The following is a 12927-nucleotide window of genomic DNA, read 5'->3' as shown; positions in this document are numbered from 1 at the left end:
GAGAGCCTGAGTAATTTGGAATTGATTCTGTCCCCTGTATACAACCAACCCCTGAATACTAAACACACAGTATTTGTTGACGTGGCATATATCCCAAAAAACAAAAAGAAATGGAGGGATCAGAAAGCATATGTCCACCATTTAATGCAGTACTGACAAACAATACAAGCAGGTACTAAGAGGGAGGAGAAAGAGAGAGACCACATCCTCGTTCTGCAGGATCCGAGCTTCTAGAAATAGGCTGGATTGGTGTGTAAGCGAGACCCAACTTTCGCTACATATACATTCTCTTTCTTTTCTCCACATGCCTACCTGTCAGTGAGACACCACCCCCCTGTGATTCTCTCTCTTTGTCTCTCGCTCACAGGTGGGTGTGAGACACTGATGAATATGACAGCTTGTAGCACAGAGAGCTGCATGACTCTACATATTAGTGCACCCTGCCTGAATTTCTAAATATATACGCTAACATAATCACACACAAATACACCGGCTGCGTTTCAAAAAGACCAAGGAAGCCGCCAACCTACACAGCATTTTTAGGCATCAAAGCTGCATTCAAAACACTCTCAGGGGTTTGAAATAGTTATATGCACAGCATTGAGTATGTTCAGATCTGTCATTGGGTGACAAGCCTTGTCTAATTGTCAAAGCCAATGAAAGCAAAATAAGCAAAAAAATCTTAAACACTAAATTCAAGAAAAATTAGCTTACCCCATTGGCAGATTTTTTGCTTGTTTTATGCACAAAATAACTTCTTCTAAAATCATTTTTTGCAGTCTACACTTAATCTTTGTACAGCGCGTTCTGAATGTGTTAGCATTTAGCCTAGCCCCATTCATTCCTTAGGATCCAAACAGGGATGAATTTAGAAGCCACCAAACACTTCCATGTATTCCCTATTTAAAGACTGTTACACGAGTAGTTACACGACTAAGTATGTTGGCATAAAATAAAGCGTAAATGATAAATAAAAAATGAGAACTATATTGTATGGCAGAAGAGCACTTCGACTTCAGTGCGCAGTAACATCATCACTCCTGACTACACACCCTCTCGCTCAAACTTTACTGTGCCTGAGGTCGAAGTGCTGCAAACTAAATGCAGTTTAACAGCCTTTAAAAAGGGAAAACATGGAAGTGTTTGGTGGCTTCTAAATTCATCCCTGTTTGGATCCTAAGGAATGAATGGGGCTAGGCTAAATGCTAACACAACACAGTGTATGTATTTATTTTAGGGCTGTCGGTAGATAAAAATATTTAATCTAGATCAGATTTCATGAGTTAACTTGCGATTAATCGCAAATTAATCTCAAATTTTTTTTCTGTTCTAAATGTACCTTAATTTAAAAACTTTCAGTTTTTTAATACTCTAATCAACACGGGTGTGGACAAATATAGATGCTTTATGCAAATTTATGTTACACCAGCCTGTTTACATTTTCAATAGAACCATCAGTCATTGTTTTTTATATGAATTTTCCTTTCAGAAGATCCTTTTCTTTCTCCATTTCTGTTTGCTGCTGCATCATTTGTGAGCTGTGCTGACAAATTAAGTTGGAATGAGCAAATTTTATAAATGAGTGTTTTATATTTTGACATTCTCTATTAAAAAACTTCAAAAACAAAGCATGACTTGTTTGAATCTAGGTAATTTTGTGAAAAATCCCAAATTACCACAAAATTACCACATCCATTCTTTAAAATAATAGATTTAATAAATAGATTTAGCACACACAAAGTCAAAAACAATATCAATATATGTTAAACTTTTTTCTTTCTTTTTGTTTGATTGACATTGAGACAGACATCTTTAAGATTAGGGCTGAGCAAAAAAATAATTTTTTCGATTAATAGTTTTTTAAAATGTGGTCGATTCAGAATCGATTCTCAAAGAGCAGAATCGATTTTGTTCTTTCATATTTATTTCTGCAAACATTGAACGAAAGATTAACGTTAATCAAATTACTAGTCTTCTTCACTCTATTTTTTGCTTTGCGCGAGGTTACCAAGGAGCGAGAGGCAAGCCTGTCATTCTTTATTCAGTGCTTAAAATGCCGGTTTCAGGTGCTTCATCGATTTTAATAATTAATTACCCACTTGAAACCTGCTGTTCACTGCTCTTTTTATTAGTATAGTATTGGTATTTAATCTATATTTATTGAGTTGAATCGAGAATCGAGTATAAAAACTGCCCCGAGAACCGGAATCAAAAATTGAATCGAGAATCGAATCGATTTGACAGCTTGTGAATCGAAATTGAATCAATCCGGAAAATCTGAATCGATACCCAGCCCTATTTAAGATCTACTATAATGCAAGGATCTTTAATGTTAACACATCAGATATTTTTTCACAGTTAACCAAACATTCACTTCAGATATAGCTAACAGATTATAGGCCAGTTCACACTGGTCAGACAACTACCAACTCCAACAGACAAACACATTCTAAAGTCTTATTTCCTTTCAACAACTGCCAACAGGGGTTTCACACTGGTCAGACAGACTCCAACAGACGCGTCTGTTGGAGTCTGTCTGACCAGTGTGAAGTGGCCTTATAGGTATGGATTTCAAATTCAAATCGTTTTGTCATATTTAAAGCTCCATATATAGGTCCTACCTGCGTGAAGATATTTTTAAAACTGTAAATTTGTGTAGATGTCTACATATCGGGGTCGCGCACTTGCGCCTCTGTGGAAGATCGTTTTTGAGTCTTGTCGCTCATAATAACTCTTTAAACATTAATCAGGTCCCGAACTTTATCTCTCTTAGTAACACTTTTAACATCAAGCAAGTCCTGCAATTTATTTTTAATTTCTGCATGCTTTAAAAGCGCAACAAAAATACGCGGATGAAGACCCATCTTTGCATTAGATCATTTATGATGGTTCACCTCTCAGAAAATGTACATAAATCATTTTAGATGTTTAAAGACTATTTAGAGCATTGGATTTGATAGACGAAAGCTTAATGTTCTTATTTTTATGAAAACCTCTGACTCATTTAGACAGCACGGGTCACAGTAAGACTGCGTCCTAATATATCCAACTATAGGCTGGACCAAGGGCGTTGCGTTAATCAAATTAGTGGCGTTAAAATAAATTTGCGTTGACGCGTTATTAACGCGTTAATTTTGACAGCCCTAATTTATTTACATAAAATTGAAAAAAAAAACATCTAGACTAACCAATGTTTTTACACACACACACATATTATTTTCCATGTTTTATAAGGACTTTCCATAGACGTGATGACTTTTATACTGTACAAACTATGTAACAGTAGGCCTATATGGACAAATGGCTCTAAAGAGCGTGTTTTGTCATTACGTCGTCTTAGACGGCGACCTGTTTATCCTGTGGCGGCTACCATAGCTCATCTACAGTATGTGCTTTGAAAGGGAGGGGTGAGTGATGGACTGAGTCGTTGATTGCAGTTTGCAATCTCTCCACTAGATGCAGCTAAAATCTACACACAGCACCTTGAAACCTAACCCCCACAGAAAACTTTCTTCATTTTTACATTTTTAAATGAACATCATTTGGTTAGATTTGTAAGCTTTTTTTTCATCAGGGGTCCTAAAAACGGTCTCCACAATGTTAAAAATGACTGGTATTACTATCTTTGTGGTGTCATTTGTTCCCCACACTGTACCTGTAGGGTTTACCATACTACATACACACACACGCGTTTCCTGAAATTAGTAAGGACTAAGAACTATCTTATTGACTTACACTGTTTCATAATAAGCTAATTGCACTTCATATTTTCTAACCCAAACCCTCACGCAACCGTAACGGTACATTCACACGGGGCTGAAGCATAAACGTTTGACGGAAAGCTTGTCTGAAGCATGGCCAACAGAGAATCACAATGGCCGCAACACCTGCTCCGGTCTTGCATTAGGTTATTTGCAAAAAGGCAATCGGATTGGCTGACGCAAGCTTTGGCGCTGGAAAAGTTGAGAAATGTTCACCTTCCGCCACAAGCAATGGCAGTGATGCGACGTTGACGGATTCACAATTCAGTTCGGCAACGCATGATGTCACCCATTAAGAGTAAATAAGAAGCGTTAACGCTTGCGCCCCGTGTGAATGCACTCTAAAAAACAAACGGTGCTATATAGCACCAAAACAGTTGCTTTGGATCGTAACGATAGAAGAACCATTTTTAGTGCCATATAGCACCAGTGAAGAACCAGTGAAGCACCTGTGTAGAACCATATAGTGCTATGTAGAACCATATGTGGTGCTATATGGCCCCTATATGGTTCTACACTGGTGCTTCACTGGTGCTTCACTGGTGCTTCACTGGTTCTTCACCGGTGCTATATGGCACTAAAATGGTTCTTCTATCGTTACGATCCAAAGCAACTGTTTTGGTGCTATATAGCACCGTTTGTTTTTTTAGAGTGTGTACCGTAAATTCTAACCCCATTTTGAAACGCCCTGCCCTAACCTAAAGATAACCCTATTACTTAAAAACGTACTTTATTTATTGACAATACATTTAAATTCCCTGTGAACCGGAAGCCGCAACTTAAGATCTGTGTTGTGACATATTTCAGAGTGAAAAAGAATACCACGCAAGGAAAATAGTGGGCATGGATTGAGCTTTGAATGGATAAAGAAAAGTACAGCAGGCGTTTTTATTCAGAAATAGAACTGTCATCAGAGGGGGAAGAGTTAACGGATGCTCTAACCCAAGCTGTCTAGCTGCAGGCACATGATTTTTTTTAAATAATGATTTACACAGATATATTGTTTAGAATAAACACTGCAATATTATATGAAACAAAAAAAAAGAATGGTCAGTTTTCATTTCATTGGGACTTTAAGGGCATCTCCAAAGACTAAAACTATGGAATTGCTAGGTCAAGACTTTCACATATAACACAAGCCCCTTTGACCCTTTTCTGATGTACCCAAGCCACACACAGATAAACACTCACATATATATGCACAGGGCTTTCAGTGAATCTGAACAGGCCTGGAGGCATTTTCAGCAAACTTTCAGCCCCTGGGAAAGAAGCTGCTTGTACAAATGATTCGATTAGATTACAGCTTTTGTGTGCGGATTCCTCATGCACAAAGCGCTCTCTCCGCTGCTTATCTGCTTACTGTTGGACTTTACAATAGTGAGCGTTCAACATTTCGTGAAACTCCCAGATTGTCTAAATCAAACCCAAAAGAGTAGCAGCACCATTTGAGCTCATCTAAACACAGTAATGTCTTTTTCCTCCAGTATTTATTCATTCCCAGACAGTTTACGTTCTTTATTGGACCATTGACTTGTTTGCCCATAAGGCTTAAAGCGGCCGTTCTGAGCCCTGCTCTATAGGGAGATTGATAGTAATTATGTTTGTGTGAGAGCTCAAGGTGCCCTGGCATTGATAAGCCATTTAGGCCGTGTATAAAAACATCTCTTTCTGTCAAACACGGATTAGATCTGGATTCTGAGAAGCCACTGCAGCCCGGCCTGTTAAATGTACTTGAAAGATGTATGTCAAAACCAAGTGAGCTACCATCCTGGACAGTTTTTCTTTGTATTAGCTGTGTTTTACATATAGACTTCTGCCAGTCTAGCAGCATTAGAGGCAGGTTTGAATGTACCCTGAAAATAATGCCTGAAAAGCTAAAGAGCTTACCAGAAAAACATTATAGTGTTTTTCTTTGAGGTGAGTTAGCTGTGGTTCTGTCACACACAGTAATATGAAAATGTGGAGTTACTGGCTTCCCGCGCGTGCCGGTTCTCCCCTGCAGCGGGGCGCTCAATCATGTTGAGGGATGGTGTTTTTTAGGCTATGGCTTGTTTTGGCGCTAATATATTCACATTACATTGCTGTAACAGCCCAGATGAAGCCTGTAACGGTCCCTCTGTGGACGGGGAGTATACCGCTGCCACAAAAATCACCAATTGCCCCTCAACCAGAATTGCATGAAAGTTATAGTGCAATTATGTCTCAGTAAAAATAATCTAATACATCAAGTAGGCAAAGTCAATTAGGACAACTCTCCAATTAAGACTGAAAATCTGCTGTTGGAGGCCGTAGGCTGTTGCAAGCGGCTAGATAAGACAAATTGTTTCAAATTCGTGTATACGTGCGCTTACTGTTGCACGAACAACGTGTGTTTTTTACAAGAAGGACTACACATAAAATATTATGATCATATAATTGTCAGATTTGTTTTGTGTGTGTGTGTGTGTGTGTGCATGGGTAATCATTCAATCCAGATTGATTAATCTGAATGAACAGGATATCTCAATAAGCGTTGCATCTCCGTATGTGCATCCATGTGTGAAAAACACTGAAAACAGAATGCAGAGATAGACATATTGGCGACGAAAGCCATAGGGAATCATTTGTACTGCTTAACCAAAATGAAGTTGTTAACTACAAAAACTAATTTACAGTTTAATTATGACTTAACTGCATTAATTAAGATTAATGTTATGATGCATTCTATCAGCAAAAACAACCAGACCACAAGACACCTGTCAAAATAAAATAAAATAAAATAAACCCCACCTCAGTTAAAAAAATGGCAATTCTTGTGTTTTAGACACATATTATACATTCATCAAATATTTTTGTGTCAAATCTGCTTAATCTGGCCATTTAGAAATAGTGCTTTTTTAGGCAGAATACACAAAGAGTGATAATAATGCTTATTAACATCTGCATGCATCTGAATCCTCATATGTTTTTAATTATATATTATGTACTAAATACAACTCAAATCCAGTATTGATGTTTAAAGCTAATAGTGGCTTTATCACATTAGGTCTATTTTTTAAAATGTAAGAAGCAATACATTGAAGTGATATATATGATTATACTTATCTAAATCATTATGGTTTTTTGAGATGATGCTTACTGTGCACCTGAGTGTCTGCAACCCACACTTTTAGATCCAATTATTACGACCAATTCCTCAAAATGTTTACAGTGGTTTACCATTATATAAAATTATATTAATATTAAAACTCTGTATAATTAAAAAATAATTTAGTCAATTAAAAGCTCCACTCTTATTGTATTATGTAATAAATGACCAAATACAAAAAAATGATGTTTTTATACAGGAAAATACTATATTATTTATACACCTTTTTTTCAGTTTTCTTAAATTACATACAAATTCATCTATATTTACAAAAAATCTTTAATTAACTGTGTAGTTTGTTATATGAAAAGTACATGCATACTAACAATTTAACATGAAAAAATACAAAAATGTAAATTCTGTTTTATAATTAATTTACTGTATAAAGTGTAGGGTCACAAGTAGGCTTATTTTCCAGCTCTCCTAAAGTTAAATAATTAAGTTTTACAGTTTTGGAATCCATTCAGCCGATCTCTGGGTGTGTCGCTAACACTTTTAGCATAGCTTAGCATAATTAATTGAATCTGATTAGAGCATTAGCATCACGCTCAAAAACAACCAAAGTGTATAATTACAAGAGGTTTTTTTTACGAAATATTATGCAGTTCCCGAAAATAGTAACTTTTAATAGCTGAGGACTATTTTCGGGCACTGCGTAATATCATTGCACCTGCTGCACCCATAGTACCGCAGCAAAGTCCTTGATTATAACGCCGGAAAGAGAGTATAGTTCCTAGGCCTAGAAATAGCAACTTTAAATTTTCTGTCGGTCTTAGTACACAATGTAACTACAGTTTTCAAGTTTTCAATCTTGTGTAAGAATCTCATATTGTAAGTAAGATGCAAAAAGTAAGTGAGTAAGATTCTGAATTCAAAATGTTCGTGGTATTAGTGCACAATAGATGTACCTCATATATACCCTATAAAATGTCAAGATATGGCATCAAGAAGCCTATAAAAAAAAGTTTCTATAAAGCTCACACAGACTGGAGGTAAAAGTGACCAAGATTCACAGACTTGTGTTGTCCAAGCATTGTGGCCTAGTGGTTAGAGAGTCAGATATATTTGTAACCCAGAGGTTGTTGGTTTGATTCCCACAGCTGGCAGGAGGTGACCGGAGTGTATTGGTGTTGCAGTGATAGTTGCCCAGTATTTGTATCTGTGTGTGACTTGCAGTGGATGGGTCAAATGCAGAGACAATCATGGGCCCTATTTTAACGATCTAAGAGCCTTGTCTAAAGCGCACAGCACAACGTCTAAATGGGCATGTCTGAATCCACTTTTGCTAATTTAACGACCGGAAAAATGGTTTGTGCGCCGAGCGCATGGTCGAAAAGGGCAAAAACACCACATTTTGAGCAATTCGAGACATTTTGAGATAATCCCATTTTTGTGACGGACTTTTCATAGAGATCCCATTCAGAGCGATCTTTTAAACAGACACGGACATGCAGCCGCTTGCCATAGGGCAATACTTTCGGGTTTAAAAAGTTGTGGAAGGGCGCCACCTGCTGGATAATAGCGGTATTGCGGAAAGCCGGAAATACCCGTCAATGGCGGGGAACCGTTTTCTCTTGATTGACGAGATATCTCGTCAATGGCGGCGAAAGGGTTAAAAACAGATGCATTTGTTTAAAGCAAAGCATTTATTTACTTACCAGGCTACAGGTGAAGCAGCTCTTTGCGCTTTGTAACGTCTCATAATTAGTCCTCATTTATGTCAAAGAGACTCAATAATAATCTTTTACATTCAATCCTTTAATCTTTCATATTTAAAAACGTTTTGTGCTGCTGCGCATTCATGTGTGTGATAAGCAAACCCGCGTTGTCGTCCCGTTTATAGGCGCATATTACTAATGTGCTCTTTAAATAACAAATACATATTGCGCCATTGACTTTAGACTTTAGAGCAGGTTTTTGTTGGTCAATGGCGTAGTCTATTTTAGTTGCCTCAAAATAGCAACGCGCCAACAATGCGCCTGAACACACCTCGTTTTCAGACCAGAACGCCCATGGGCGCAAAATGGGGCGCAAATGCATTTGCTATTTAAACAACGTGGTGCTAAAGGTGAAAATGATAATTGCGCAGGGTGGAAACTAGCAAAAGACACTTGCGTCGCGCATTGCGCTGCATTGCGCCAAGTGTAAGATAGAGCCCCATGTCTCTTTACCTTTTTCTTTAATTTGTCACTTTATTATAGGTGTTTGATTATAAAAATCTAAGAAACCAGTATTTGGCTGCAGAAATCGATACATTTATTCATTTTGTTTTTTTTTGTTTGGCAGCAGCTGTTGACTGTTTTTTATTATATTTTTTACAGTAAACCTCTTGACTTTGGTGACCTCTGCCCTCTTACCTTAGTCTGTGGTGACCCTTGTCTTTGTACGCTATGATGTCCAGAGACGTTACCTCCCATGTCTTCACAATGCCTTCCAATGCCTGTAAATCAGAGGTCAATGTTAGGCTTTTCAGTGTTAGCACTACTCTTTTCAGACACTTTCCACTTAAGCTCTGAATGCCACATTTTATTAAAGTGGGAAGGGCAGTGACCAGTCTGATGGGGTGACTAGTGAAAGGCAAAGCACATTGATCGCGGACCCAGCACAACCAAGAACAAGGTCCTTCTAATAACAGCCTTGTATAGAAATGCGATCATGACACTTCTCTTTTACGTGTTTTAAAACATCTTTCAGGCATCATAGATAAAACACAAAAACTTTCGAACACCATCTGGGTTTTGGGTAAATACTTAAAGTGCATATTTAAAATCCAGTAAGCGGCCTACTTATAAAGCATTTTCTTGTATTAGAGCTGGAAGGGCAGCCATCAATCACATACAGTAAAGATGTTAGTGGAAGACTTACATGTACTAGTGATAGGGAGAAACATTGATCAGGGTTTCCCTTTAATAAACATTAGAGACAAGCTCCTTCTTGAAATACCAGCCATGCAGCGAAAATGTGACTATGACACTACTCATTTACGCTCTGACTTTCTTTCACTTTTTGCTCTCTCCACAGCCATGGGTCACTTTTAGGTGAACCGCTTTGTGCTTTGGGGGGTTATGAGGGCGCGCTTTCCCGTTTCTGCTCTCGAACCAAAGCTGTGTTGTTGTAACCTCTGCGAGCACAGAGCAGAGCGTCTGGGAATCTCCCTGGACTGTGAGCCAGAGGAAGAAAGAGCGAGATAGTGGGAGAGAGAGAGGGAGGAGGGAACAACCTCCCACAGTCTGACAGACCGACAGGGCCGCTCTCCTCCGCAGGGGCAGGCGAGACTGCTCTGAAGGAAATTAAGCGCAGGGCTCATTTCCCCCGCGGCCACCACACATGACCTGCGACTGCAGCCTGGGGACACACGCCTCTGGCAGCACTGCGCTCATACTGTACTGACTGAACAAAGTCTAAGAAATGTTCCTTTTTCAGACTAAAATAGGATTATAGTCAACTTTTAAGCCTGTTTCACACAACGTCCGTTGGCTGTGTATAGAGAGGTGCGACATTGGGACAGGATTGTGCTTTTACAAAAACAGTTTCTGCGGCATAACAGAGTTGCTTCTCTATTTAAAATAATAGTTCTGTCGGGGCTAAAACATTAAAGGAATAGTCTACCCTTTTGCCATATTAAACTAAGTTATTACCTCAACCTAGACCAGTGTTTCTCAAACTTTTTCAGCCCAAGGACCACTTCATCTTCCAATATTTTTCTGAGGACCACCTAACAGAATCTGACTCTAACACGCCCCCAAAAAAACAACAAAATAGGAAGGATACGCTAAATTTAAGTTTAATATGCAACTGTTTTAAGTCAAAAACTAATTTAAACACAAATGCAATGCTATGTTCAGAAATTATTATATGAATTTTATTTAATTTGAAAAAGTAAATGTAAAATGAGTTGCAGCTTAATATGAACAACAAACTGCACATGTGAAAAAAAAAACTGCAATTAAACATACTGTAACAGCCTAGGTCCCACTTAATGTCATTCCAAAGAGCCATTAATTTAAAACTGAGGTGGTGGGTATGTGAAGTTTATGGTTGTAACTATGTTAACAATATAATGCTGAAAAAAAATTCCCCTTAATGTCCAAAATCACTGAAATTACAGGGATTTTACACATGAAACAAAAACTAGTACATTACAAAACTAATAGATCTGTGGATTTTAGCTGCTTTCAGTTTATGCTTGACATTAAGCTTTATTCTACATTTAAATAGGTAAATAAGATCCATATCACACTCATTGAGAATTTAACTCATTTACTCACTTCAGTGCACATATCAAAAAAGTTTATAACATGGAACATAACATTGTTTCATGCAGTTTTTTGTCAAAGCTAATTATTACAGTAGCCCTATTTCAACAACAACAGCCATCTTAATAATTGGCAAACATTAGGCTAGCTTCTAATAAGACAGAATATGTTTTTAGATTTCGCAAGAGCAGTGAAATCAGGTGTATGTTTGTCAGCACGATACGCATACAGTGGTGCAAATGAACTGTTACTCGTTTAAATTGCATTATTGTGTGAGAACGATGCTTTGAATTTTGGAAAAACGGCAGTTTCATTTATTAAGACATGTAACGTAAATGTCATTGTTGATAAGCAAGTCATAATTGAGCAGACTTATCAGACAACAATTGTCGGAAAAGGCAGTGTTTTAAAGCTGGAAATACAACAAATAAAGTTAAAACAGCCATAGAGTCCGGTCTCTTAACTCACGACAGTCAGCTATCGCGTCTTGAGACGCGGGCGCGAGCGGGGGAGGCGATCGCGTTGAACTTGTGGACCAAAGCGCGAATATAAACACGTGACACAGCTGCTCGCGACAGTCACGTGACTCGCGCTCTGCAGCTCAAATTTATTCTAGAGATGTCTTTTTTACAGACTACATAAAGGGACGGATCAAATTACCTTGGGGGCCGGGTCTGACCCGCGGGCCGCCAATTGAATAGCCCTGGTATAAACACTTGCCTAATTTAGGTCATCTTTTGGCGGACCACTGGGGGGGTTTGGCGGACCACTAGTGGCCCGCGGACCACACTTTGAGAATTACTGACCTAGACGAATTTATATATACCTATCTTTTTTCAATGCTTGTTGTGAATGTGTTAGCATTTAGCCTAGCCCCATTCATTCCTATGGTCAGTGTTTCCGCTATATACATTCAACCGTGGCGGCCCGCCACTCCTAAAACATCCCCGCCACGCCTGCGGTTGTGGATAGAAGGGATACAGCAAACGAAATCTCGTTGGATGAGCACTGTTTTATCCTAATCCTTTAACCAAACCCAACTCTAAACACAAAATTTCACACGATTGTAGGATGTATTTGTATCTAATTTAGCCAGAACCGCTGTTTTCATCCTAATAATCCTACCTCCAAATCTTATCCTTATCCTTTGCTGTATCCCTTCTAGACAAAACCCACAGCGTCAGCTCGCAAAAAAGCGACCGAAATGTCCGCTCTGCGAGACTGGCTGTCTAGAAATAAATTCCTTTCTGGATCTGCGTTGTTCACTCATTTATAAATAAATCTCCTAAAATATATCATAATTTCCTCCATGGGTTTAGTTTCATGCACAAATAGATTTAAATCAACAGCGGATTATTAAGCTACGTTTCTGTTTTGAGAAATAATAATAAAATAAATAAGCCTATACGAAATATGTTGCACTTAAATAATTATTAAATTGACAAAACGAATAAAAAAGTATTTGAGTTTCTGTTCTTTTTTTGTGGCACGCTCGAACCAAACCAGCAGAAAGCACGTCATGTTTTTAATGATTATAAATAAGCACAAGGTTTTCTCCTTATTGTGAGTTTACACAAATAAAAATACATCATTTGAAGTTTCGAATGTTGTTTTACTTTTATCTTTATGACTATAAATTTAGGGTAATTTAAGCTGCAAGGTCATCACGCATATGATGTTCACCGGCGCATATCTACACCAACACAGCGCAGGGCTGCGAGAAAAGACATTATTAAACTTTTGATTTAACATATTACGAGTTTTTTTGGACATTCATTTGGAA

The 12927-nt window shown here is 38.1% G+C and overlaps 1 protein-coding gene across 1 annotated transcript in view; it reads right to left on the bottom strand.

Moving 5' to 3' along the window:
* LOC135730616 (dynein axonemal heavy chain 2-like) overlaps positions 1-12927 on the bottom strand; it is a 154444-nt gene that overhangs the window by 119010 nt on the left and 22507 nt on the right. The window contains exon 11 of the mRNA XM_065248516.2: positions 9246-9328. Coding sequence (XP_065104588.1) covers positions 9246-9328 — 83 coding nt within the window. The remainder of the gene's footprint in view (positions 1-9245; positions 9329-12927) is intronic.

Source organism: Paramisgurnus dabryanus, chromosome 2 (genome assembly GCF_030506205.2).
Source record: "Paramisgurnus dabryanus chromosome 2, PD_genome_1.1, whole genome shotgun sequence".
NCBI lineage: Eukaryota > Metazoa > Chordata > Actinopteri > Cypriniformes > Cobitidae > Paramisgurnus > Paramisgurnus dabryanus.
The sequence above is the reverse complement of the archived record's forward strand: the minus strand, read 5'-3'. Positions and strand labels throughout refer to the sequence as shown.